At 43.1% G+C, this 27666-nt stretch overlaps 1 protein-coding gene across 1 annotated transcript; it reads left to right on the forward strand.

The window, feature by feature from the left end:
- LCMT1 (leucine carboxyl methyltransferase 1) lies at positions 1-26153 on the forward strand. The gene is made up of 11 exons (XM_030577337.1): positions 1-133; positions 2025-2116; positions 2692-2813; positions 4308-4384; positions 5805-5866; positions 14482-14584; positions 16448-16568; positions 19763-19864; positions 20344-20435; positions 23162-23259; positions 25314-26153. Exons 1-11 carry the CDS (start codon positions 36-38, stop codon positions 25334-25336), a joined length of 990 nt encoding a protein of 329 aa, XP_030433197.1. The 5' UTR covers positions 1-35; the 3' UTR covers positions 25337-26153.
- Positions 26154-27666: the final 1513 nt, after the last annotated feature.

Raw genomic sequence — 27666 nt, forward strand, 5'->3', positions numbered from 1 at the left:
CCCTGTCTGGGCCTCCCCCCCCCGCTGACCCCTCCATGGCGGCCGCCGTCCGGGGCACCGTGTGCTTTGCCGGCTCCGAGGAGGCGGACGAGGCGGTGAGGGGCACCTGCGAGGACGCGTCCATCTGTAAACGGTACCGCGGGCGGGGCTGGGAGCTGGGGGCTGGGCCGGAGCTCAGGCCTCCGCAGGGGCGGGGGGGGGGTGGGTGTAGAGAAGCTGGCTGGGGAGACCCCTCCCCCAGGCACGGGGTGGCTCGCCGGGCAGGGAATGCAGCGAGGCCGCCCCCGGCACGCAGGGTGCATCTGTGAGAGCTGCCAAAGGCCTGCAGCCCTGCAGCCTCCAGAAGCCTGGCTGGGCAGTGGGAGGTCTGGGCTACAGCAGAGACTGTTGGGCCCTGCGGTGACAGGAGGTGTATGGAGTAAGGGTACGGGTGACCTGGGGGCTTAGGAGGGCTTCAGCCCCCCCCATATATAAATATGAATTTAATAAATGAGGAAAGAGAGAGTAGGTGGCAAAAGAAGAAGAGGAAAGGAAATTCACCAGGATCTATTTAGGCAAGAAAAGATGACGAGGAGGAGTGAGTCCAAAAGGCTTAGGGACGTTTTTTGTTTTTGCTGGTTCGTTTTCTCGGCCTTGTGCCTGAGGGGTGAAAACATTATCTAAAGTTACATTATAAACCAGTGGTTTTCAACCTCTTTTCATTTGTGGACCCCTACAAAACTTCTTCCACTGAAGGTGTGTACCCAGGGATGGCTCCAGGCACCAGCACGCCAAGCGCGTGCCTGGGGTGGCAAGTGACAGGGGGTGCTCTGCCGGTCCCTGCGAGGGGGCAGGCAGGTTGCCTTCAGCGGCATAGCTGCGGTGGGTCCACTGGTCCCACGGCTTTGGTGGACCTCCCGCAGGCGTGCTGCTGAATCCGTGGGACCGGGGACCTCCCACAAGCAAGCCTCTGAAGGCAGCCTGCCTGCTGTGCTTGGGGCAGCAAAATACCTAGATCCGCCCCTGTGTGTACCCCTTTGGAAATTTTAGACATAGTCTGCAGACCCCTCACAGGTTGAAAACCACAGTTCTAAACAATTAAATCGCTGATTGACAGGACTTAGTTAAATATAGCACCCTGGAGGGATGGGCCAGGCAGTGTGGCACACTTCTTTTTAATTTTACTTAGTACACTTATTCCTTTGCTAAGTTTTGGACAGAAGTTTAAGAGCAGGGCTTGAAAAAACGTCCTGACTTTGTAGACGTTATATATAAAGCCATATGGTGAAGAGAATGTGAGTCATACTTGCAATGGAAGTCTGACACAGTTTAGTAATGTTTGGTGTCTCTGGACAGTCTTTTCAAGTGACTTATAAATATTTTACTGTAGTCTAATGTTTCAGTACCACTAGTTTTGCCCGCATTTATGTCATTATGGTCCGTGTTGTGGAGACAACATGCTGGCGGTTAGTTCTGAGAGTTAATGTGAAGAGATTCAGGGGCGGTATTTTTATTAGTGTTAAGGTAGCGCTTGGAGGCTTTAGTTTAGTATAAGTGCATACAAGCCGCATACCCATGAGAGATTAGGTTGATGTGTGGAATTAAAATCCAGGTGATGTGCAGTCCTTGGAATTTAACACAGACAGTGTAGCTGTGCTATCTATTGGGCCTCATGGAAGAAATCTTTGCACTGAAGTCCTTCAAATTATTTCTCAGGTGGTACCTGAACTTTGCTTTTCCCCTCTGTGAAGTTCTTCAAATGCATAGGGAGAAATACATTTAAAATGTTACAATAGTAACAGCTGTCTTTCTCTAATTAGAATTACTTTATGTAATCTGTATGTGTTTGAACGGTCTCAGGTGTTCAGTGGCATTTTAAGTCTTTCACCTAAGCATACCTCTTTGGAAGACTGTCCCAAGACAGCTTTTGGCTTGTCTGTGTCGGTAAAGTCTTCATCAGTAAACCCTGATGGCTCTATTTGCTAATCCTCCTCTTCTTTTTTTTTTTTTTTTTTTTTCCCTTCCCCACCCCACGCTCTTATCAGATTTGCTGTAAGTATCGGCTACTGGAAGGATCCTTACATCCAATATTTTGTGAGACAAGCAAAAGAAAGGAAAGCACCTGAAATTAATAGAGGCAAGTTAGCATGTGAACTTAAATAAAGACATGCAAACATACTCTGAACATGTGGAGTTCTTGAACAACAGCAGATACAGTTTCTATATACTGGTTATCATAGAATATATGTGGGAATGATGTAATCGGTTGATCTGAGTTCTCCCCAGTGTAGTGATTGCCCACTGGACCCTCACTCTTGGAACATTACAATACTAAAGGCAGAATGTGACAGAATATTAGATAGTAAACTGTGTTTTTATGTGTGTCCCACTTAACATGTAGTGTACTATACAAAGCAACCAAAGACCAGGGATGTGACCCATGACCTCAAAGCACAAGGCAGTAATACTCTCCATGTGAGAATAATAAAAGCAGCTATATAGTTTGTACATCTCCCGGAATTAATCTGCAAAGATGACTCAGTTTGAACTCTTTTTAAACTGAAATTTCCAGTTCCTCAGGTGTGGAGCTCAGTTAGTAATCTTAATTTAATTTAAACAAACAAACATAAAAACATAAAATATACATATCCCATAGGGGAGCATCTAATGGTCATAGTTGTCTGGGTTTTTTAAACACATTTTCTTCTGCAGGATACTACGCTCGTGTCCATGGAGTCAGTCAGCTACTTAAGGCTTTTTTAAAGAAGACAGAATGCAACTGTCAAATCATAAATCTTGGTGCTGGTTTGGATACCATGTTCTGGAGATTAAAGGTGATGATCACTCAGAATCATGACATGAGCAAAAGGAGGGGTTTGCACATATCTGAAACTTGCTCCTATTTTCTCATAAGAAACAAATAAATTATTGACCAGTCAAGCCAGTGTCATGTAGGAGTGCATGGCACAAAGGTGACCTCTAGTGGCTGTTTGGAAATGTCCTAGTTCTCTATTCCTTATAGCTATAGTGTCATCTATAATACTTCCATCCTTGCTTGTATTTAAGAGTCTAAATCCAGAATCAAGAGCAAGCAAGTGCAACATGGTACTTGGCACCGTCTCTGTATGTCCTAAATACTACTGTGAATTATTCTTTGAAAGACTCTAAATGACAAATTTTATGGTAAGATCTATATAAAAGCAAACTCTAGTCCTTCCTCTTTTTTTTGAGGTGAGGGAATTTAGCATCAGTGTAAATGGATTTCTGGAAGACAGCCTGAAAAAATTAAATTTATTTAGCAGGACTGTAAACCATTGTGTTATAGTCATCCAAATAAATTAGATTAAAAGAAAAAAAAATAAGCGCTGAGGCCTTTGCCCTGCCTGCACTCATGCTAAAACCATGTTGAAACACTGTTACCAAGGTTTAACAAAACTAAGAGTGGTGTCTTTAATTATATCCTTGTGCTACACCCCCTTCTGTTCCTCATGGTCAGCAGGTATAGTATAGAAAAAGAGACCCAGTTAAAAAATAATTGTCTGTGTTCTCTTTGGTAGTTAACACAACTCTTTGTTAATATAGCATTCAGAAGATTGCAAGATTGACAGCCCTGGAGCTAGCAGTACATATCTATCCGCAAAAGAACAACCATGTAGGGAGTGGGACAGGGCAAACTGTCCCATGCTATCCTGGTTTTGTGCCTAAACTTGGGTCTGGTGGGACTCCCCACTTCGTGTTGACGGGAGTATTGAGCTCTAATTCTCTTTGAGATTGCCAGCATGAGTGCAAGTTGTGAACTGCTCACAAACCTGTCCTCTAGAACGTGGCCTAAAACTAACCCTTTGGATGGGTTTTTGAGAGATGCAGCAGGTTGGCTACATAGCAGATGCATATTTGTGAGCAGTTGACTAATACAAGCTTGTGTGCATCCCTGTGCAATGTTTCTCTTTCCTTCCTTGGAGGCATACACTGAGTGATGAGTGAACACCATAGGTGAAGTTTTCTGTTGCTGCAACTGGCTGTTGTATGCTATGTCCTGACAGTATATTGCAATTCAGTTTCCAGTATGTTGGTTGCCAAACCGTACCGTGTGTCCAGTTTACTTGAATAGCTTAAACAGTTGTTTCTTTGCTATTGGATGGTATATTGTTTCTTAATTTTTAGTTCATTTATTTAAAAAAAAAAGAGCATTGAAGTATGAAGAACTGAAAACTCTACTATAACATGAAACAAAACTGTTCAGGGGAAAACTAAACCAAGTCCCCTGTTCTCTGTGTGAAGCATGAATATCTCCTAAGGTTGGACTCTTGCTCTAATTTTTTTTTCAGGATGAAAATCTTCTCCCTAAAAAATATTTTGAAGTGGATTTTCCAATGATAGTAACAAGGAAAATATATAACATCAAGTAAGTATGTGTGTTGCTTAATGTTTGGCTATACAGAGCTGAACATGATTTCTTCTTTAAAAAAAAAAAAAGTAACACAGCAGAACCTCACTAATCACAAACCACATGTACTCACTGCCATATCTATTTGCTTCTCAGCAAAGCTTTAGTATAGTAAGTAAGAAACGATTGAAATCTATATGAAGGGGCCATTATTAGCTAAGAATTGAACACATTATCGGCCTAAAAACTACACATCTCTCTGAACTTTTCTGGCTCACAATCATTACAAGTAACATCTGGCAGAGATTAGAGACGAATTTTTTCGATATTTTTTTTTGTTTACTTTTTGTTTTTAGTCAGTGTCACTGTCTCCTTGTTAAAGAGCCACATGAACAACAGAGCAGGGACAGGAAAATATGACTGCCAGGTATTTTTCTACTTTTAAACTCTACGAAATTAATAGGAAGATTCATCGTCAGTGTGGTGCCTGAAACAAATTGAAATTCACTGTTTGTTAAACCGATTAGATTTCCAGTTGTGTCCCTTTAAAAAAAAAGGGGGGGAGGGCTGTAAAAATATAACTGAAGAATGTAAAATAGTCTTCTATCCCCACCTTTTTTTATATGTAGTCTATTTAAACTGTACACTGTGTAAGATAGGGCTCTGTCTCGTTATTAAGCCATGGTTTTCAAATGGGGTACATGAGAAAAATCCTATAACAGTGGAAAATGCATTTTATTTATGTATATTATGACAATATGATTAGATTTCCATCTCAGATGAGGGTATATGGTAGACTACATTATTTGGAAAGTGGTATGCAGCCTAAAAAGTTTGAAAACAACTGTTACAGAGGATAGCATAGTTTGGGTGTCCTAAAAATAAGAGATACTGTGGTGAGATCTCATACTGCCAAGTCTTAGTTATATATACAGATTATACTATTACAAACTAATGAGGGTTCTGTGGTATATAGAAACTTCTGAGCAAAGCAGGTTTTACTTCTGACTGCAGAATAGAAGAGGGTTGTCTCTAGTAATGCTAAGCTCTGCGTTCCCCCACCCCCCACTAAAATCTTAGAAGGAGATGAGAAATCCTCAGACTTCTATGCTGAGACCAGCTGCCATGGGGGAGTGATTTTGATGTAGAAAGAGCAGCTATGAAGTGCATAGGGAATTTAGAGAGTATACCTGACATGAAAGACTTGTTCCAAGGCTTAAGAGTGCCTAGAGCTCAGTACATTCTTTTTCTTAGTGGAGCTCATAGTTTCTTGTTCACCTTTTAGTTGTAGAACCAACCTTTAGTAAATACGTCTAACGGTAAATGTAACTGTAGATGTGTCTGTTACCACTAGAGGGCAGAGATGCTTTTGTGTAATGAAAAATGACATCATGTAAACCAGTTAACTGCTTACTGACATTTCCCCCCCATCCCACAGATCAAAACCTCCCCTGTCAAAACCAATTATCGAATCCCATTCTGGGGAGTCTTTTCTAATAGGTGAGTCATTTTAATTCAATCAGTAATCCACTGTCTTTTTTTTAATCTCTAATCGCTTCACTTCAGTATGTGGGCAGGGTTTTAATGTTTTAAGCATTGTCTGAAGAGAGGAGTGAGAGAAAGGAGGCTCTTCATGTTAAAAATGTCTTCTCTCCAAGGGGCCTTGGCATTCTCTTGCAGTATTTTTTTCTTTACATTGTAATTATTTACCGATGATGCTTCTGATTCTTGGGAAGGGAAGAATATAACAGATCACACGTACACTAGCTTGTATAAAAAAAAATCTTCCGGATGTTATCCCTGCCTCTCTTATTTTGTCTCATTAATTGCACAAGTCCTTTATCCGTATCTACCATTTGAACTGTCCAGTGAAGTTCATCTGCATAGTCCATTCTTGGATGGTAGGGCCCCTCAGTGTGTTTTTTTGCAGCTTACATGCAAAGCCTGACTTTTGAAGTTCCGTTCCCAAGGGACCAGTTCCCACCCCCGCCAAAAAAACTCCCTTCTGTAGCTAGTAGCACGAGTGCCAAAACAACTGTTTGTAGGTATAGGTAACTTGCTTTTAAATGATGGGCTATATTACCTGTCTATCAAAAAAGCATACTCTGATGATGTGCTTTGTGATGAAAATAATCCTGTTGACTTTGTTAATAAGACCTATTCTCAGTAAGTGTTTGTAGGATGAAAAGGAGAACATTTATTAAGAGCAGCAAGGTCTGCTGCCAGCTCCAAGAGCAGATATAAGGTGGGCTGTATCCCAGAGATCCCTGGAGCTTTAATTCAAGAGGATGTTAATAAATTAGAGCAGGTTCAGAGAAGAGCCAGGAGAGTAAGTAAAAGATTTGGAAAGCCTACCTTACAGTGATGAGCTCCTTAAGATAAACCATTTATACTTAACAAAGAGAAGGTTAAGGGATGAATTTAATCAGTCTGTAAGCATCAAATTTCAGTTCATGGTGTAGATAAAGGGCTCTTCAATCTAGCAAAGAAAAGCGTAACAAGTTTCAATGGTGGGAAGGTGAAGCAAGACAAATTCAGATTGGATATAAAATGCCAGTGAGGATAATTTTGCCAGTGAGGATAATTAACCATTGGAACGATTTATCAAGGGTTTTGATGGATTCTCCATCACTGGGAATTTTTAAATCAGGATTGGATGCTTTTTCTGAAAGATCTGCTCTAGTTCAAATAGGACTTTCTTGAATTAATCCCTATGTCCAGTGTTAGACTGGATGATCACAGTGGTCCCTTCTGCTTTTATAATCTTTTAATCTGAATTTGAGTTAATAAACTTGAAATGAAGTGATTTGGATTAGGTAATGTTTGCTGATATGCTCAAATTAATTTATCCTTAACTATCCAACGTTTTACATGTCATTTGAATGGCAGGTTGTTCAGTTGTGAATTCTGTTCTTGAGAGGTGAAAACCTAGTGCCATTTATCAGTGAAGATAACAAGCTGCCTCTTGTTCTCACTAGGAGATGATTGATGTGGTGAAATGAAAATATCCAAATTATTGGTTCTTTTTAAACCAAGTCCAGAAATGACTACTGTGATACAGACAATCTTTTTCTTGGGTCAGAAATCCACCCCAATTAGAGTGCAACAAGATGAAACGTTGCATGAGAAGTCACTTGGAAAAATCTGTTATATGATATCGATCTATAGTTCTTATCATGGTATCAAAGCGTTTTAGCTATGCACTAGTAAAATTAATTGTATGCATGAAGTAACAAACAGCATATTGTAATCAAGATCTGTTAGATAATATTACTGTATGACTGTAACATCATTTCTCTGCAATTGCCAGACAATGGCAGTTAGTTTGTGTCTGCTGTATGTGCTGATTCTTCATTTATTTTTCCAAAGCAATTAAAATTCAACCTTTTTTTTTTTTTTTTTTTAATGTTGGATTGTAAACTCTTTGGAGTATGGATTGCTTTTCTCCTATGCTGGTACAGCCCTAGAAAGTTGGGCACCCTGATTCTAATTGGTGGCTGTCATAATATAAATCAGGGGTAGGCAACCTTTGGCATGGGTGCCAAAGGCGGCACGTGAGCTAATTTTCAGTGGCACTCACACTGCCCGGGTCCTCGCCACCAGTCCAAGGGGCTCTGCATTTTAATTTAATTTTAAATGAAGCTTCTTAAACATTTTAAGAAACTTATTTACTTTACATACAACAATAGTTTAATTATACATAATAGACTTATAGAAAGAGACCTTCTAAAAACGTTAAAATGTATTCCTGGCACGTGAAACCTTAAATTAGAGTGAATACATGAAAATTCGGCACACCACTTCTGAAAGGTTGCCGACCCCTGATATAAATATTAGGCCATTGAGAAACTCTCTTATGGAGTCCTGATTTTAATTAGCACTTGCTGAAATGCCCAACCTCTGGGAATGCAGACTGTCCCAGGGATCCTAATCCAGGAGAAGTGCTGGATGTCAGTACCACAGAAGTTAAACTGATGGAACGATACCCTCCAGGGATTTTGGACTCTTACTGTGGTCTTCACTTTAACTTTGCTGGTACTGACATCCAGCATTTCTCCTGGATAACTTTCTTCCGCTTAGGTCAATTCCATGCTGTTGCCCCTTGTACGTAAATCTCTCCTATGATGTTGGCTTCTGCATCTGCTACTTCAGTTGATGAAAAATATCCTCTGACCTGTCGCCTCTTTCCATTCCACAAGCATTAAATGTTTCTAGTTCTTTCTTGGGACACATGCCAACAGATGAATTTTCTTGATTCCAGGACAGCATGTTTCTTCCTTGTCCTTCATGGAAGGAAATGACAGCAGGGGTTGCAGTCTGAGAATAGATGTCTGAGGGAAGAGCTCCATAGCTTTCTGAATTGTACAGCTATTTGGAGCCACTGTGTTGACACTTGGATGTTTGTTCACTTGAATGCATTGAAACCCACTTTCAGGGGAAGGATACACATTGCAAAGGTATAAATTATGTAATACAAACTACTCTGAAGCTTTGCTATGGTTAGATATGTGTATCTTACCCAGATTGCATGGAACTGAAACACAACTGTTACAGTTGTTACAAAATTGAACAAATAGAGGCACAAATCAATAAATGTCCTTTCTAAAGAAAATGGGAGTGGGAGAAAATGGGGGAAATAGCACATAAGCTATTGTGGTCCACTAACAGACCAGGATGGGTCAAGGCCCAAAGTTAGTTGCATATTTCTACCAGTGAAAAGGCTGAAGTTTAAATAAACCCCTCAATCTTGCAGACGGGGACTTCTTCGCTTTAAGGCCCAACTGCTTCATCTCCTAGTTACATACAGCTGACTCTTTCATTTGTTTTGGTTGCCAGCGTATGATACTAAAAGAGCCATGTGCTTAGTTGTCTGTCCCAAGCTTTCTAATAATGGTATGTGGCAGGACTATTGAAAAGTGATCCACAGAAAATAAATGCCTCTTCCAAAGAAATATTTCAGCTTTTGGAGGGGAAGAGTGCATGCTTTTCCCTACTTCTCAAGCGGGGCCTGAAACAGGAAGCCTTATTCCTTCAATTTCTCTATCACCTTTTGTTCTTGCCCACCTCTCCACTGTGTGCCATGGAGGAGATTCGTTCAGGGTTGCAGTTCCCTGGCCCAGCATCTGCGGAGAAAGCTCTCAAGCAACACTCCTTGGCTGGTGGAAGGAATCTGTTTGTCAAACTTCTGGGGGAACTGTGAGCTCTTCTTCCCAAGGGGAAGGTTATTGTGATGTGAGACCTTTGGAGGAGCAAGCCAGATAGTGAAAGCAGAAGCAGTGGAAGTTCCTTGCACTAAAGAGAGCTGGAATCATCTTCACCTGACGAAACTTTCTGTTCATAAGTCTCAGGACTTAGACCAGTCAAGACTGCAGTACGAAGATGCTATTAGCTTCTTCTTTTTGTGCTGCACTATAGGTTGCTGTGTGTTATGCTAAAATGTGTTCATAGTTATTCTGCTTCAGTAGTATGAACTGTAAATCTGGAGCTCTCTAAATGGGATGTTAAGTAATATAATAACGTTGCCATGTGGTGGCAAAGTGCAATGCCAGTTTGTGATATTGTCCACAGCTATTTATAGCCTGACTTTGACTTTTGGCCTGGGAGCTCAGAGCAATATACACAATATAGCCCCCTTGCCTTGCCTTGCCTTGGGTAAGTTTCCAGTGTATAATTACAGAAGGATGTTAGTCTGTCCATTTAAAAAGGTTTAAGCTTGGTTTTTATCATATACCTTCACTATTAGTTTTAGTAAAACCTGACACATTCTTCCTAAATTTTACATGGCACATCTCTTCCAAAGTTAGAATTTTTGTAGAGATCTTGGGGAAAATCCTACCAGGAATTTCAGAGAGGTGGTGGTTCAAAAACTTTTGCTCGCTTTTCAGAGACTTTTCGTCATGCTCGTTTGTCTACTCATGCTTTTCAGAACAGATTCACTTACCCTTATACTTTATTTCTCCAGGATTCCTTAACAAGTAGAAGTGCCACTTACAAGTTTTGTGGGTGTGCATGTAAGAATTATTGCGATATTTAAAGGTGCTATTACTTGAAAATGTCATGTTAGTGATATGACAAATGCTCTAGTTTGCATACCGTATATACATGCACTTATGCCGTAGTTCGCACTAAGGGAGCTCAGCTGTCTTTGCTTGTAGATTATAGACACCTAGGCAGGCAGTATTAAAAGCCAGATACTGTGCCCATCACAACATCCTCTCAAGCCTTGCGTTTTTTATTACAGCCAAGAACAAACTTAATTTACTAATATATTCACCCATGAAAGCTCATGCTCCAGTACGTTTGTTAGTCTATAAGGTGCCACAGAAGTCTTTGCCGCTAATGTATTCAAGTTGATTAAGTGTGAAACAGAAGTTGTATTTAACTTAGTTGCTAATTGGATGATGATGTATTTTGCTATATCCTTTGTGGATATAGGACAGTTTAACTCAGTATTCCTTCTCTTGCTTTTTGCTAGGCCATCTGGAATTCTGCTTGCATCACCTGGCCCTTGAATACCACTTTTGTGGGCCTGGTATAATAACTGAAATGAATGGGTGAGGGAAATAGAGCTGCTATTACAGAGTAAATGGGCATAAAAAGTTGACTCAAAATGGTCAATCATTTACTCCACCCAACTTTATCTTCTCTCCTGTAACTCTGAGTGAACTTTCTGTGTTTGTAGTTTTGTTCAGAAACGTTGGAGATAGAGCTGTTTTATTTTGCTGGTGACAGTTTGGAGTGCTGGTTGCTTGAGCTAGGCAGGTTTATGTCAGTTGCAGTGTTTGAAGTACTTCCTGTGTTTAATAAATGGCTTCTCAATTACTACTTATTCTGAAATGGAAAACCCTGTTCTTCCTGTCTCTTCATTCACTTGGCTTCACTCTCTTTACCTAGCTTTTGACACCTGGTCTTGCATTAACATTCAGTAATGATGTTTGTCTGCAATGGTGTTAGGAACCATGCCAAAGCGAGCGATAGCTATTGCAAGTGTATATAGATTGAATGCTGCAAGGCTATTTGAATCTCACTTGGGGTTTTTCCATTGTGTACTTATTTTACTGCTAGTGCTCGGAGGAGGAAATGAACGTGTCATTTTGGCCTACTGGTTTTACAGTATAATCAGTTTTGAGTTCAAAGTAGGGCTGTCAAACCTTAGTCCCAGATTTGGACCTTAGCGTCCAAAATATGGGGGTTAGCATGAAAACCTCCAAGCTTAGTTACCAGCTTGGACCTGGTACTTGCTGCCACCACCCAAAAAATTAGAGTGTTTTGGGGCACTCTGGTCCCCCTGAAAAACCTTCCCTGGGGACGCCAAGACCCAAATCCCTTGAGTCTCACAACAAAGGGAAATAATCCTTTTTCCCTTCCCCCCTCCAGGTGCTCCTGGAGAGATACACAGAAGCAACCTCCGTGAATCTAAGCAGAGGGAGTCCACCCTCTGTAATTCCAATCCTGGAAACAAAAGCACTTTCCTCTTCACCCAGAGGGAATGCAAAATCAGACTTCCCCCTGACTTCTTCCTCCCACCAATTCCCTGGTGAGCTGCAGACCCAATTCCCTGAAGTTCCCCACTAACGAAAAACTCCAACAGGTCTTAAAAGAAAACTTTATATAAAAAGAAAGAGAATATATACAAATGGTCTCTCTGTATTAAGGTGACAAATACAGGGTCAATTGCTTAAAAGAAATATGAATAAACAGCCTTATTCAAAAAGAATACAATTCAAAGCACTCCAGCAACTATAGACATGTAAATACAAAAGAAACAAACTCTTTGGTACTCACAACTTGGAAACAGAAGATTAGAAAGCAGAAACTACTTCTCCAAAGCTTAGAGAAAGCAGGCAGACAGAAAACAAAGACTCAGACACAAACTTCCCTCCACCCAGAGTTGAAAAAATCCGGTTTCCTGATTGGTCCTCTGGTCAGGTGCTTCAGGTGAAAGAGACATTAACCCTTAGCTATCTGTTTATGACAAGGGCATAAACCAGTTGCTTGGGAAATCTATCTTTATGCCCGGAGCCCTTGAAAACTGCCTGGGGCAAAAGGGCTGATGTCATATTTTGAAGTGTCTCATCAAACCATGTTTTCAGTTTAAATGTAAACTCCTTCATATGGAGACTAGACTGAGGGTCTAAGTTGGTTGGCTACTCTGGCCATGGGATTCGTTTTGCTATCAGTCACGAACAGTAATGCTACTACTGGCTTCCTTATACTGTCAGTCTAATGCCAGCATAAAGGAACATCTGGGTGTATCTTCACTTTCAGACTACCAGGGCTTTTATCTCTTTGTATTGCTCAAAAGCAGTTTCCTGAGAGCTCAGCTATCCTTGTATCTTTATGAAGCATCTCTGCCCCTACAGAATACCTACTCCTTTCAGTCACTTAATCTTTGAACACTAAATTAATATAGTCATTAACATCACTGGATAAAATGGTTGAAGCTGGGAATGGGCGACAGGGGATGGATCACTTCCTGGTTACCTGTTCTGTTCATTCCCTGTGAGGCCACTGTCAGAAGACAGGATACTGGGCTAGATCAGGGGTCTCAAACTCAAATGACCACTAGGGCCATATGAGGGCTAGTTCATTGGCCCAAGGGCTGCATCATTGACACCCCCCCCACCACTCGCTGCCCCTGGCCATGCCCCACTCCACCCCTTCCATGAGGCCCCGCCTCTTCCCACCCCTTCCCTGAAGTCCCCACCCCAACTCTGCCCCTTTCCTGCCCCCAGAGGATGCATGAGAGGTGTAGTGGGGGCTCAGGGCAGGGAGTTGGGGTGCAGGCAGGGGGCTCAAGGTGCAGAAGGAGAGTGGGATGCAGCAGGGGGCTCAGGGCAGGGGGTTGGGGTGTGGGGTTGCACCATTGGGCTCAGGGCAGGGAGTTGGGGTGCAGGCAGGGGGCTCAAGGTGCAGAAGGGGAGTGGGATGCAGCAGGGGGCTCAGGGCAGGGGGTTGGGATACAGAAGGGGTGTGGGATGTAGCAGGGGGCTCAGGGCAGGGGGTTGGGGTGTGGGGTTGCAGCATGGGGCTCAGGGCAGGGAGTTGGGGTGCAGAAGGGGTGTGGGATGCATCAGGGGGTTGGGGTTCAAGGGGTTCAGGGAAGGGAGTTGGTGTGCAGCAGGGGGTTGAGGTTCAGGCAGGGGGCTCAGGGCAGGGGGTTGGAGGGTGGGGTGCAGGAGGGCTTTGGGCTCCGGGGTGGCAGCGGTGCACACCAGGGCCAGGGCAGGCTGTCAACCCTGGCCCCACCCTGCTCCGCTTCGGGAAGTAGCTGGAACCATGTCCCTGCGGCCCCTGGCCTGGCCAGTGGGAGCTGTGGGGGGAGCAGTGTCTGGAAGCCAGGGCAATACACGAATGGAGCCCTCCGCCTCTCCCCTCCTCCCCTCTCTGCTGCAGGGACGTGGTTCCAGCTGCTTCAGGGAGTGGCGCAGGGGCTCGCGGGGTCCTGTGGCTGTACTTTGCTCACCCCTGGCCTGGAGGTAGTCCCTCGCCGGCTGCGTGTTTGAGACCGCTGGGCTAGATGGACCTTTGGTCTGACCCAGTGTGGCTGTTCTTAGGACCTAACACCAGAAACATTCAGAACTCCTGTCTTCTGTCTGCCATCCAGTAATGTGCTAATCCTTATTACATCATAATGGTTGTTACCCTGCTAACTTATGTGGAATTAAAATTTAATTATTCATTAGTAAATCAGAGTATATGGGGAAATGTTAGGAGGTCTTACAAATAAATCAGGCCTTTAGGCAAAGCTTTATTTTTCCTTGGGGGACAGCGTGCTATCCTTATCTTTTGTTTCCCTTCTCTTCTCCTCCTCCCTGAACCAGTGGCAACAAGCAGGGTCATCTACCTGCATTAGTGGCGATAGAAGCAAGAGACTCAGATTGCTGAACATCTGATAGTAATGCATTGCAATCTGTAAATATCAATATCCTGCATATACAGTATTCAGTTACTAGAGAGAGCTTTTAAGACTCTGCTGTTTATTTCTCTTTAATATACAACAGGTCAAACTTTGGATCTGAAGTTGCTCGTGTCTTCCTTTGTTAAAAATACTCCAGTAATTGCAACATCTCTTTTGTTTATCAAGAACTTAACCACTAATCTTAAAATTGCAGATGCTCACAGCCTGGATTCCAGCCGATATTCTATACTTGCAGCAGATCTTCGAGACTCATCAGAGCTGGAGGAAAAACTAAAGAAATGTAACATGGATACACAGTAAGATAATCTGTTTCAAAGGCTTGTGGAAATGTACTGGTGAAAGTAAAATCTGTTTGGGGAGTACAGTAACTGCCTCCAGTTTTTATTATGCCATTTCCATGGTTACCTTGTTCTGAATCCTTTGAGCAGAAGGAATTGTGCAGATATTGTGTAGCTTCACTGAGCAGGCTGCTACTGCAGTCAGTGCCTGCATATTTCCAAGTCCTAATCAGGATAGTTCCTTGTCTTCAGCCCATTCTACAAGATTCACACTCTTCCTGCATGACAACATCAAACCTCTTAGAGGAAAATCCGCTACAACTATTATGCTTGCTCTGTAAGTATGTGTAGTTTGTTTATAATACCTGGGATTATAAATATCGCTTGATTAAAATAAGAACACTGACACATTGCCCAAATGTTGCCGTTCTGAATTGCCTTTTTTAGAAGCTGGATTCATTGCATTTCAATTGAGGTTTTTTAAATTAGTGACTAAATCACTATATACTTCTAGATCTGTGCACTGTTGGAGGGCACTGTCCAAGAGATTCTGGTACCCAACTACAGTACTTTTATAGAATAAAGCCTTTAACATACACGGAATTACTCTTCCGAGTTTTTACTCCTGCAGCTTGTTTTCAATGCCTCTTTGTAATGTCAATCTATTTCCTAAGACTTTTTTTTTTTTTCCCTGAAATGGGGAATGGGAGAATCTGTCAAGAACTCTATCCTGGAGGTAGAATCTGGGATTTTGTTGCTCATAAACTATGCTCTTAAGTTTCCATACATAAGCCCAGAGCGCTTTGATGGATGCCGTTTCCAAAGTGATAGATGCCTTTTCCGAATCTGAGAGAGAGAAACAGCATCACTAGCAGGGAAAAGGCAGGTGGCATAGTCAGGATGTATTAGGCTTTCATTTAGATTTTTGCACTTTCATCTTAAAAGCACTGTCCCTGCTTATCTAACAATTCCTTGTGAAATTCCTTTTGTTTGTAGTGATAACGGTATCAAAAAGCAAACTTCTTACTTGTAGGCAAAATTACTCATGTAGAAATTTGCATTTCTCAGTGTGGATGGAGGGGGAAAGAGAAGCAATAGCTGAATCAAAGCTAGCAAATCGTGATCTAGTACTATCGAGGCCTTTTTGCTGGTACTTGTCTGTATGTGGCTGTCCTTAAAATGCTCCCCTCTTAAATATTAGGTGCAGAGAGATACTTTTGCTGTGTGACAGGAGTAGAGCAGGGAGCATGTGCTCCTCAGAAAAAGACTTCAAAATCCATTGAAGTCCATATCGCCACAGAATATACACAGCCTCCAGCTCCTCCTATGGCAAAGGAGAATTAAGCTTCAGGATGTGATAGTGAAAGTGAAGTATCCGTATTGCCTTTGCTGATCAAGACAAAATTGCAGGATGAAGAGGGGTCAAGCTCTTGCCAATACCTGGTTTGCTACTGGGAAATGGACAGGCCAGGGTAAAGAACAGAACCTAATAGTCATGAACAGGTTCTGGGGGCTCGTGACACCTCCCTTTCATTATGGCTAGATGGGAAAGGGGCCTTGATCCTCTTTTTCTGTTGTAATGTGGGTCATGGTATAGAAAAGATATGGAAACCAGTGGAATAGAAAAGTTTACAATTCCTGTACAAGTAACCTTGCATTCCTAGTATCACCTGGAAAGGCTGGAGACTCAATCCTAGCCTTTGCATGGTAAAATGATTCAGTCCTCAATGAATATCTGTTTAATTGGGATGCGGAGTGTCCCTAACTGGTTCACATGTGCATGTGAAAGTACTTTGTCTGTTGCTCACCATTCTTGAATGATATATAATAGAAACAGTTTGATCTTTTCTCTCTCTCCCTCCCCCCTTTTTTTTATTAAAGATTGCCTACACTCCTGATAGCAGAGTGTGTGCTGGTTTATATGACCCCTGAGCAGTCCGCAAGTCTTCTAAAGTGGGCAGCGAACACTTTTCAGGCAGCTATGATTATAAACTATGAGCAGGTAAAAGGAAAAAGATGTAGCTTTTTACAGCTGCATTATTTGCATAGAACTCTCTGAGAGCAGTGGGAATGTTGCGTGTAAAATGATAGATTGCAGCTTTGTAGACTTTTCTAATCAGCAAAGAATCCTGTGGCACCTTATAGACTAACAGACGTTTTGGAGCATGAGCTTTCGTGGGTGAATACCCACTTCATCAGATGCATGTAATGGAAATATCCAGGGGCAGGTATATATATGTGTGCTAGCAAGCAAGCTAGAGATAACGAGGTCAGTTCAATCAGGGAGGATGAGGCCCTGTTCTAGCAGTTGAGGTGTGAAAACCAAGAGAGGAGAAACTGGTTCTGTAATTGGCAAGCCATTCACAGTCTTTGTTCAATCCTGAGCTGATGGTGTCAAATTTGCAGATGAACTGAAGCTCAGCAGTTTCTCTTTGAAGTCTGGTCCTGAAGTTTTTTTGCTGCAGGATGGCCACCTTAAGGTCTGCTATAGTGTGGCCAGGGAGGTTGAAGTGCTCTCCTACAGGTTTTTGTATATTGCCATTCCTAATGTCTGATTTGTGTCCATTTATCCTTTTCCGTAGAGACTGTCCAGTTTGGCCGATGTACATAGCAGAGGGGCATTGCTGGCATATGATGGCGTATATTACATTGGTGGATGTGCAGGTGAATGAACCAGTGATGGTGTGGCTGATCTGGTTAGGTCCTGTGATGGTGTCGCTGGTGTAGATATGTGGGCAGAGTTGGCATCGAGGTTTGTTGCATGGATTGGTTCCTGAGCAAGAGTTATTATGGTGTGGTGTGCAGTTACTGGTGAGAACCCGCATGGCCCCACAATATGCCAATATCTTCATGGCCGACCTGGAACAACGCTTCCTCAGCTCTCGTCCACTCACACCCCTTCTCTATCTACGCTACACTGATGACATCTTCATCATCTGGACCCATGGGAAGGAGACTCTGGAAAAATTCCACCATGATTTCAACAGCTTCCACCCCACCATCAACCTCAGCCTGGACCAATCTACACGGGAGGTCCACTTTCTTGACACCACGGTGCAAATCAGTGATGGTCACATTAACACCACTCTATATCGAAAACCCACCGACCGCTATGCCTACCTTCATGCCCCCAGCTTCCATCCCGGGCACATCACACGATCCATTGTCTACAGCCAAGCATTGAGGTACAACCGCATCTGCTCTAACCCCTCAGACAGAGACCAACACCTACAAAATCTCCACCAAGCATTCTCAAAACTACAATACCCGCACGAGGAAATAAGGAAACAGATCAACAGAGCCAGACGTGTACCCAGAAGCCTCCTACTGCAAGACAAACCCAAGAGAGAAACCAACAGGACTCCACTGGCCATCACATACAGCCCCCAGCTAAAACCCCTCCAACGCATCATCAAGGATCTACAACCCATCCTGGACAATGATCCCACACTTTCACAGGCCTTGGGTGGCAGGCCAATCCTTGCCCACAGACAACCTGCCAACCTGAAACATATTCTCACCAGTAACTGCACACCACACCATAATAACTCTTGCTCAGGAACCAATCCATGCAACAAACCTCGATGCCAACTCTGCCCACATATCTACACCAGCGACACCATCACAGGACCTAACCAGATCAGCCACACCATCACTGGTTCATTCCACTGCACATCCACCAATGTAATATACGCCATCATATTCCAGCAATGCCCCTCTGCTATGTACATCGGCCAAATTGGACAGTCTCTACGGAAAAGGATAAATGGACACAAATCAGACATTAGGAATGGCAATATACAAAAACCTGTAGGAGAGCACTTCAACCTCCCTGGCCACACTATAGCAGACCTTAAGGTGGCCATCCTGCAGCAAAAAAACTTCAGGACCAGACTTCAAAGAGAAACTGCTGAGCTTCAGTTCATCTGCAAATTTGACACCATCAGCTCAGGATTGAACAAAGACTGTGAATGGCTTGCCAATTACAGAACCAGTTTCTCCTCTCTTGGTTTTCACACCTCAACTGCTAGAACAGGGCCTCATCCTCCCTGATTGAACTGACCTCGTTATCTCTAGCTTGCTTGCTAGCACACATATATATACCTGCCCCTGGATATTTCCATTACATGCATCTGAGGAAGTGGGTATTCACCCACGAAAGCTCATGCTCCAAAACGTCTGTTAGTCTATAAGGTGCCACAGGATTCTTTGCTGGTTTTACAGATCCAGACTAACACGGCTACCCTCTGATACTTTTCTAATCAGAACTCTGCAAATTCAGGATTTAGCTGGCTTTTGGGTTAGAATTCTAGAAATGGTAGGGCTGGAAGGGATCTCAAGGTCTGTCTCCTCCATCCCCCTGCATGAGGCAGGAGTATGTGTACCTAGACGATCCGTGATAGGTGTTGATCTAACTTGTTCTTAAATACCTCCAGTGCAGGGGCGGCTATGGGACTGACCTCAGGTGTTGCGTAACAAATAGCCACAAATGCATGTTCTGGTGAATAGCTGATCTGTGTCATTTTGTACCAAAATAGTTTCTCTGAAATGAAACAACTGAGACTTTTTTTTAAAATCTGGATTAATCAGATTTTAGAAAGAAACTAAGATCATGGGTTGCAAATGGTACAATTCAATGAAATGGCACTGAGTGATGTTATATAAGTTTATTACATTTTATAGTCATTACTCCTTTGGCACCATTGATAATGGAGCAAACATTGCATCAGCCTTCCCTGAGCCTTTCTGTGTGAAAAGCTGCCTTTTGAGACCTGGTAATGAACCTTCCACCTTGTAAGTTATTGATTTGAATCTATTCTAAACCAAGTTGGGAGCAACCAGAAGTCATGGCTCTGTTAGTTTTAATTGGTCTGTGAACAGCACCGACAGATCTCCAGTCCAGTTGTTAATGCTCAGTTACCCACAGAAGGAAAACCACCATCCCACCTACATTAAACTGGTCCCCTTGATGGCAGTCATGATTGAGGGGCCAAGGATTTGACATGGCCATGGACACGCTGAGTGAGAGCTGAGGCATGCTGGCAGGAAAACACGTGAAAAGCTTGCACTGCATGTGCTGTGAAACTTCTGGGGCTAATTGGAGGGTTTTGACTCATCTGAGTAACCAGTTTCCACTGTAGCTAAATCCTCTTTCAAAGGGAGAAATGACACCTTTTATCTCCTCTTCTTTCCAAGGTGAACATGGCTGATAGGTTTGGGCAGATCATGATTGAGAATTTGCAGAGAAGACAGTGCAGCCTGGCTGGAGTGGAAGCCTGCAAATCCTTAGAATCTCAGGTGAGTGCACCCCCACAGAGCAGTGAGTCTTGTTGATAGTAAACAATCTAATGGCAAGCTTCAGCTTCTCCAGATATAGCAGTTAAAAGACCCAGACCAATGAATAGCCACTGTATGTGCCCTAACTTGCCTCTGCCAATACAAATACTTTCTGTTCCCTGTCATCATCATCATTAGGAATTACTCCTCTGTATTTCATAGACATCATTCGTCTCCTGTATCCAGCGAGTGAAAAGATAACTGTTTTTTGAGAAAAGCAAAAATCTTATCCTCGATTTGTGGCTTATTAGGAATCTTAATTTCCAGTCACCAGAAGCGATTTTTTCATCAGATGCTTGCAATGTCAGAGAGTGAGTAGGTCTCCTGTCTTAATGCAAATAGCCCTCCTAGCAAATGCTAAGGAAAAGACTGGGAACTTGCCTTTCCTTCACTTTCCTTCTCAAGTTCCCTGAACATTTCACTTCCCATTCATTTTACAGAGGGAGCGGTTACTGTTAAATGGCTGGGAAACTGCAAATGCCATTGATATGATGAAAGTCTACAGCTGCTTGCCACAGGCTGATGTCAGAAGGTACTGCTAACTGCTTGCTTGTAGGCAGAACTCAGCTTTAAATGTATCCACAATAGCCCATCTCAATCACTTGTTTGGTATCTGTAATACATAGCACTGCCTTCCTGAGATCTCCTTGTATCTCTTGAGTCAAGCGAGGTTTATCTAAGGGTTTGTCTGCACTTAGAGTTTTTGCCTGTATTTCACCAGTGATAGGGAATCAGTGAAAGTAAAGGACTGGTTTGTGTACTCGCTCAGTTCCTCAGGCGTCAGGGTTTACACTACCAGCACTTCTATCGATGATGCGAGCAGCGCTGTAGGGCAGCTATCCCACAGTTCAGCTCTCTTGATAGGTCTTGTGGGAAGGGGGGCGTGAGTGGAAAGCATTCGGGGTCCCTTCTCAGTGCCCCTTACTTCCTTGTTTCACCTGAGGCGTTTTTTTTAAAACCTCCTGCTGTCTGGCTGCTTTCCCCGACACATCTACAAACAAAAGGAAAGGGAGCTTCAAACTTACAGGGGGAAGGACGGATGTCCTATGCAGTCAGAGCAGCAGAGATGCTGGCCAGAATGGTCACTTTTGGAACTGTGGAATATCCTTTGGAGGCCAAAAGAAATTTACACTGGTAGAATGTGTCTTCACTTTCACAGCAGTGCAAAAAGAACAGCGGGTAAGAGCTATATGCCTCTCATGAAAGTGGTTTTCTTTTTGCCGTGAAACTTCTGAGTTTGACTGCAAAAAGTTATTAACAGGTTTATCCACTCTCGTGGTTTTAGTGCAAAAAAGGGTATGTCTACACTTACCATTTAAATTGCAAAAAGTCCCTAAGACTTACTTGCAAGTGGGACTTCCATGGTATTGTCGAGAGCAGTATGCATGATCTAAGAGTTTACCCTCCTCCCCTCTCCCTCAGCATGATGACATGGGGCACTGCTGCTACAGTCGGTGCTGTCTTTGGGGGAGATGTAAAATAGCTCTGAGCACAGGGACCTGTAGGAATGCTAAGTACAGGAATTGGCATTCCTTGTAAGGGCCTAAGCCGCTGCAGTGATGGGGGAGCTAGAAGTACGCAGGGCTAGCTTGTGACTCATGCTACATGCTCACACCAGGGAGTCAGAACTCCCCTTACCCAGATCTTTGATTCTGAGCTGTCGAGTAAGCAAGGGTTTGTGTCTGCTTCCTTCCTCTCTGGAGCACGTGGGTGGGGAATGGTCAGCCTCTGTTCCTCTCCCCCTGCTGGCTGGGTAAGGTAGCTGAGCCAGGGCAGGGTAAAGACTGCTGCTATAAGCCCACAATGCGTTGCTGCACCTCATGAGTAACAAGCAGGAGAGGACTTGCAGTGTGGAGAGGAGTGTCTGGGTCACAATGGGTTGATGGAGCTTATGCACTTCGCCTTGCTCAGGGCCAGGTCTAAGGGCAGAGTCTGGCCCACAGAGCATAAACATCTGCCATACCCCGACCCAGCGGTGCCATTTCCCTGCTGAGTGGCAAAGTGATCTATTTTATACATTTGCTTTTATAAAGTAGATTTTCATCTGCACTTTCCTTCCCCAAGTGAGCCAATGCCATACACTGCCATTGGATTATTCATGAAATAAGCTTTCTGGGCATGTGGCCATCTCCACAATCAGAGAGATCAGTTTACGTTCCTAATGTGAGAGAGAACGAGACAGATAAGTTTTGAAATAAGTAACTTGCTCGATGTTTTATCAGAATTGCAGGCAATTTAGACGTCAGTCGTCAGCTGCAGTTTGAGCTGGCCAACCAGATTATTTTGATCAAAATAAACATTCACATATGGAGATTTCCCAAACTATGAGATTATAAATCATATGCGGTCCAAGTCAAGGTGACCAGGTTGGGTTTTCTCAATCTGTTACTGAAGTATAAAACATTTCTTCCTTACTTTCTGACGTGATAAAAACATTGACTGTTCAGTTCCTTTTGTCTGTCCCAGTTGCCAGTGAAAAAGCTACCCCAGTTCTCTGACCTTCAGTGAGGAGAATAATGCCTTTTATTTCTATAGCATCTTTTATTCTGAATGATTTTTCAGTGTTTACTGACATGGTGTGTGCACTGTGGTAATGTAAATAATTATACATATCTCATCCATAAGATTTGGGAGTGTGGCCAGTCACTTGCTGACACAGGAAGGTGGTTATTGGGAGCCAATATGGCATTCAGAAAAACTCTGCTGCAAAGCAATGAACCTTCCCCTTTTTCTGGACAATGGCAATGAGTAAATATTGTGGCTTTGACGGGGGTATAGTCTAAAACGAATCCTTCATCAGGATATAGGTTCCTTTCATCAGCCTATAGTATTAAATATCCACAAACCTGATGTCACGTGTACTTTAGCAAAAGAGATGAATAAAGAATATGTATTGTGATATAAAGGTGCATGATTTAGCATAGGTACACTGAATCCCAGCAGTTAGAAGGGAGGGGAGAGGGCAGGGGTGGTATATAGAAAATCACACTTAGGTATGCACATTGGTAGTTATTGCTCAACTTACTTGGGACCTTAAGAAACTTTCCCTTTAAACAGTGAAGTCAGGCATCCCTGGCTGCTGTACGTTCTATCCTGAGCAAAGGCTCAGAGCACTCGCATTTCCCCTTTTGTACATATTCATACACCAAAAAGAAAACTTTTACTTCAGAAACTGCTCACTTCTGTGGAATAAAGAGACGTGTTACAAAGTGCACAGGGAAGATTCAGTTTTAAATCATCGTTTCTATTTCCCTGCAGAATAGAAGGACTCGAATTCCTCGATGAAAGGGAGCTCCTTGAACAACTCATGCAGCATTACTGCATCTGCTGGGCTACGAAAGATAGCTGTAATATGGGTAATGTTTCTTTAAGTTTTAGGATGTCTGCTTAAAGCTTGGCAAGGCTGCCTGCATACATCAGATCTATCACTGGAGTCTTCAGCATCAGGACCTGGGGGCAGCTTCTCTACCCTTGTATGGCAGTGGGCATCTACCTGGTGGTGACTAGACAAGTGCTTCTTGCTCCACACCCTCCAAGGGTTTGTACAGACAGCCTCAGGAAATCCATCCAAATAGATCAGGGTTCGGGTTTTTAAATTAAGAGACCTTAAATAACTTGTATGGCAATTGCCAGCTTGTGATGGGTGTCAGAGCTAATAAAGTGGGTTCCAAAGTCCTGCACACTTAGAGTGCTGTATAAATTAATAAACAGTCTGGTTTCATAGTGACTTGACAGCACTGAAATGCTCTCTCTCTTCATTAGCTTAGTCTTTTTTGACATAGTTTATCAGAAAATGCCAATATATTGAAACCAACACTTATTGCAGGAATGTATCAAGAAGAGAGAGGGAGCCCAATCCACCCTGAATAGCCCAGTGACTAGGGCACTTGCCTGGAAAGTAGGAAACCTGGGTTCATGTCAGGCCTGTTGGCTAGTCTGGGCTGGGTGGGTGTCTCCTCAGTTTTTTACAAAAAAATTCCAAAGGTCTTTAGTCTGTCTTGATGCAGAATGGGAAACATTGTCAAAAACTCATATCATTGCAGAAAGGGAAAATGGTTTTCTGACTAGTTCTAGTTAGGACTACTCTACCGCAGAATTTCATAGTCTGCTTGATAGTTTGAATATTCCCCAAAAGCTTCTCCAGCTGAGTAACCCACGAAAAAATGGCAGGGAATCAGTTATTCCCAATTGTCCATTAGGTGCAACAGAGGAAGATTCTAAAGTAATCTTCCTTCATGCTCTTCATTAACTCTTAGTGGGAGAAAACTCTTCCAAAGGGTTTCCCATATATCCTAGCCAGACTGAGTGCGGAATAGTTTGTCTGGCTGACGAAGCTATGTCTAAAGCTCTCCTTTGCTGCAGAGCCTATAACCTTTGTGTGTAAGGTGCAGGAATGCGTGGTTCCCCATTGATGATGAGAGGGAGATGAGAAGTGATGACCATGTAGAACTATATCTTGAGGAGCCCAGCACAAGAAGTTCACCTCTCTCCAGTAATATTGGCTAGTGTTATCTCTCTGCTGTGCCTCACTCTGATTAGAAAACACTTAGAGTAATAGGCTGCCCTTCATTCACAGAGCTTCTTGCTATCAGCAGGAGCTGTATGTGCAGGGACTGAATGGTACGGCGTATCCAGGAAGCTGCAGAGAGACGAGACTTATTTGCTATCTCCATTGGCTAATCCCAATCTAAATGTACTGGTTCTTTGTCCTGCCTGACTGTAAGGCCTCGAGCAGTGAGACCTCCACCCTTTCCTTTGTGGAGTAGTTCCACAGACTGATCGCTCCCATGGTCAGAAAGTGGCCTGTTTCTTACGCTGAACCTGTACTTACCCATTCTTGCCCTGAGTCCTTACCTCTCAGCTCCATGCTTGTTCTACCCTAGGTAAATCCTCACTTTCCTTCAAATTGGTTTAAACTCTTCAAATATTTGCAGACTTGCCATGTGGCTCTCTCTTAGCCGGGCTACTGGATTCTTTTACTCTTTCCTAACAAATCAGTCCCTCTAATCCTATAAATTGGTTCCGTGGCTTTTTCCAGGGCTTCTTCCTGTTTGTTAATAGAGTGGCGGCTATGCTAGAAACTATATGGAGAGGGACTAGAATCTTTCTGCTTTGTTCCATTGCTGCCCGCTATCACCCATGCTGTGTCTTGCTTTTCATGTCGTATAGCCCTTAAAATGCAGTACTGGAGGGAATAAAAGAACGTGGGAATTCATTTCAACATACTATTTAAATCACTGATGTTTAATTTCTCTTAGGTTGCAATATTGACCGTTTACCTTGCCCCCCTGTGCTCCTTAAATCCTAGACACTTGTTATAAACATCCCTTTCCACTCAATAGCTGTTCTAATGGTAGTGGAGTGTTTTTGGCATAGGAATATATTCTCCTTTCACTTTCTTTTCAAATAGGTCTTTCAAACATCACATTTTAAAGTATTTGATTCAAAGAAGCCGGGGGCACAGAAGCCAAAGCTGCCACCTACTGCTGGAGGGGAAGCTCACACAAACAGTGGGACTGTGCATGTGAGGACTCCAGGCTGCTCATCTTCATACCAGCGCCAGTGAAAAGGAAGTGACCAGTGCAGTGTTGCTGATGCTGACCCTTTCTTGTTGGCTTGTAATTGTTTTCATAAATCTCTACTGCCTTTGTGAGCAATCGTTCCGTTATGAGACTTTTCTCCCTTTTTCAGGGACTTGGTTTGAGACTGTTTTGAATGTCAAGAACTCCTGTTTAAAACACCCACTCCCTTTGTTTAAAGGGGAGAGCACTGTGTCCTTGGTCATTTTACTTCTCCTGTGTGTCTCTCCGGATGTACGTGAAATGCGTTTGTGAAGGGAAGATGTGTATGCTGTGCTGTGGGCTGCGGTAGTGGATGTTATGTTGTGGTGTTCACAGCTGATCATAGATAGTATTTTTCTTCTATTCAGGTTTATTTATTTTTGTGAAAAGGTATCCTCTGGGCTTTCTCCAGGTTCAGGCTGTAGCTAGGTGGCTGCCATTTTACTCAATTTCTCACTGACTCTTGCTCAGCCGTGTTCAGGAAAACTGGCTGGATTCAGCAGGACTTTGAAAGTGGAAAGGTCTTGCTTTGTGGTCCAGCAGTGATGGCAAAGGTGAGAAATGGAGTCAAAGACGCAGCGCTCCAGCTGTGTCTCCACACTAGACTCCCACCCTCCAAAAAAAAGCTACCTGAAGTTGAGTCTTGCAACTTGCCTTCAAGAATGGTAATAAATGTCTATTAATTATAACCTGTCTAATGTCTTATTCATAATGGGAATATCTGCTATTAGATGCTTTCACTTTCATCTCACCAGACACTTCAATATTACCTCTAGTAACGGGTGCAAACAGATGCAATTGTCTTAATATCCCACATTACTTTTTCCTAGTGCGTAATACTTGGCTACAAAATAGTTACCCCACTCACTGTATATTGACTGTTCCCGCCCATCCCTTTTTAGAATATTACACTTATGTGACTTGAAAGATAAAATTGTGCTTCAGGGAAGCAGCCACTGCATATGTCCCCGTGTTTGTACTCTGCCAGTAGAGTGCTCCTGGAGTAATTGGCGACTACAGTTCCCTCTGCTGCTGTCTGCATCAAGCTATTTTCTCCCTGAAAGGAAAAAGCGAGACTGAGGTTCCCTTGCACGCACAAGGGGAGCTTGCATCTGTTTGCGGCCTAGATACTGATCTTCATGACATGCTTATTGCTGTACCCTTTACATGCTTTTGGCTTAAGTGTTCCTGTCTTCCATCAACAGGCACAAGCAAGCTGTGTCTGCAATAGCCCTGACCCTTTGTGCTGACCTCTGTGTGCATGGGGACTAGAAAGGCGAAGAGGACAGGAAAATCAAGGCTAAATCCTCCCTAAGTCTCTTCTTGTGCAGGAGGACTACCAGCAAAGAGCATGCTATGCTTTTTGTCCTTCACCATTCAGTGTCCTCTCTCCTCCTGCTGGCTCATGAGCTCTTTCTGCTTCCTGGGTGCCAGGACCGTTCAGTCAAGATGAGCTGTGGCCTCTATGCTTTTATTACTTAGAATTTAATTCTTCCTGTGATCCCATTCCCCCACCTCCACTATGTCTTGCATCCTAACTTGAGCACAGAGCCAAATTTGACAAAGATGGGTAACATGTATGTTAGACCTACTCTATACATTGTACATCTAGAAGAGCTGTGGGTGGCTTCAAAGCTCATCTCTGTCCAATAGAAGATATTACCTCTCCTACCTTGTCTCACTTATCATTGTGGCAGATGGGCTTGTGATGGGTTGGATCACAGAAACCCCCTTGGGAGCTGCCACCTGATGTGCCAAGCCTACTTTTGCCCCTGCTTTCCCTGCCAGCTCGGGACCCCAGCACCCTGTCTTGCTGAGCCAGACATGTCAGTCTGCTCCAACAAAGACCCAGGGTCTGAATTACTTGTCCCAAAGCTGGAGGCTTGGCTGAAAGCAGCTTACAGAAGTGTCCCTGTCTTTAACACTCAGATGCCCAACTCTCAATGGGGTCTAAGCCCAAATAAATCTGTTTTACCCTGTGTAAATCTTATACAAGGTAAACTCATAAATTGTTCACCCTCTATAACACTGATAGATATGCACAGCTGTTTGCCCTCCCCACCATTGCCCCGGTATGACTACATACTCTAGGTTAATTAATAAATAAAAGTGATTTTATTAAATACAGAAAGTAGGATTTAAATGGTTCCAAATAGTAGCAGACAGAACAAAGTGAATTACCACGTAAAATAAAATAACACA

The sequence above is a fragment of the Gopherus evgoodei genome, chromosome 10 (assembly GCF_007399415.2).
Source record: "Gopherus evgoodei ecotype Sinaloan lineage chromosome 10, rGopEvg1_v1.p, whole genome shotgun sequence".
NCBI lineage: Eukaryota > Metazoa > Chordata > Testudines > Testudinidae > Gopherus > Gopherus evgoodei.

Bases quoted from the DNA above. Each gene is read 5' to 3' on its own strand.
- LCMT1 (XM_030577337.1), top strand. From the start codon at position 36: ATGGCGGCCGCCGTCCGGGGCACCGTGTGCTTTGCCGGCTCCGAGGAG. The intron at 134-2,024 runs GTACCGCGGGCG...CGCTCTTATCAG, and splicing joins GACGCGTCCATCTGTAAACG to ATTTGCTGTAAGTATCGGCT. The intron at 16,569-19,762 runs GTAAAAGGAAAA...CTTCTTTCCAAG, and splicing joins TGATTATAAACTATGAGCAG to GTGAACATGGCTGATAGGTT.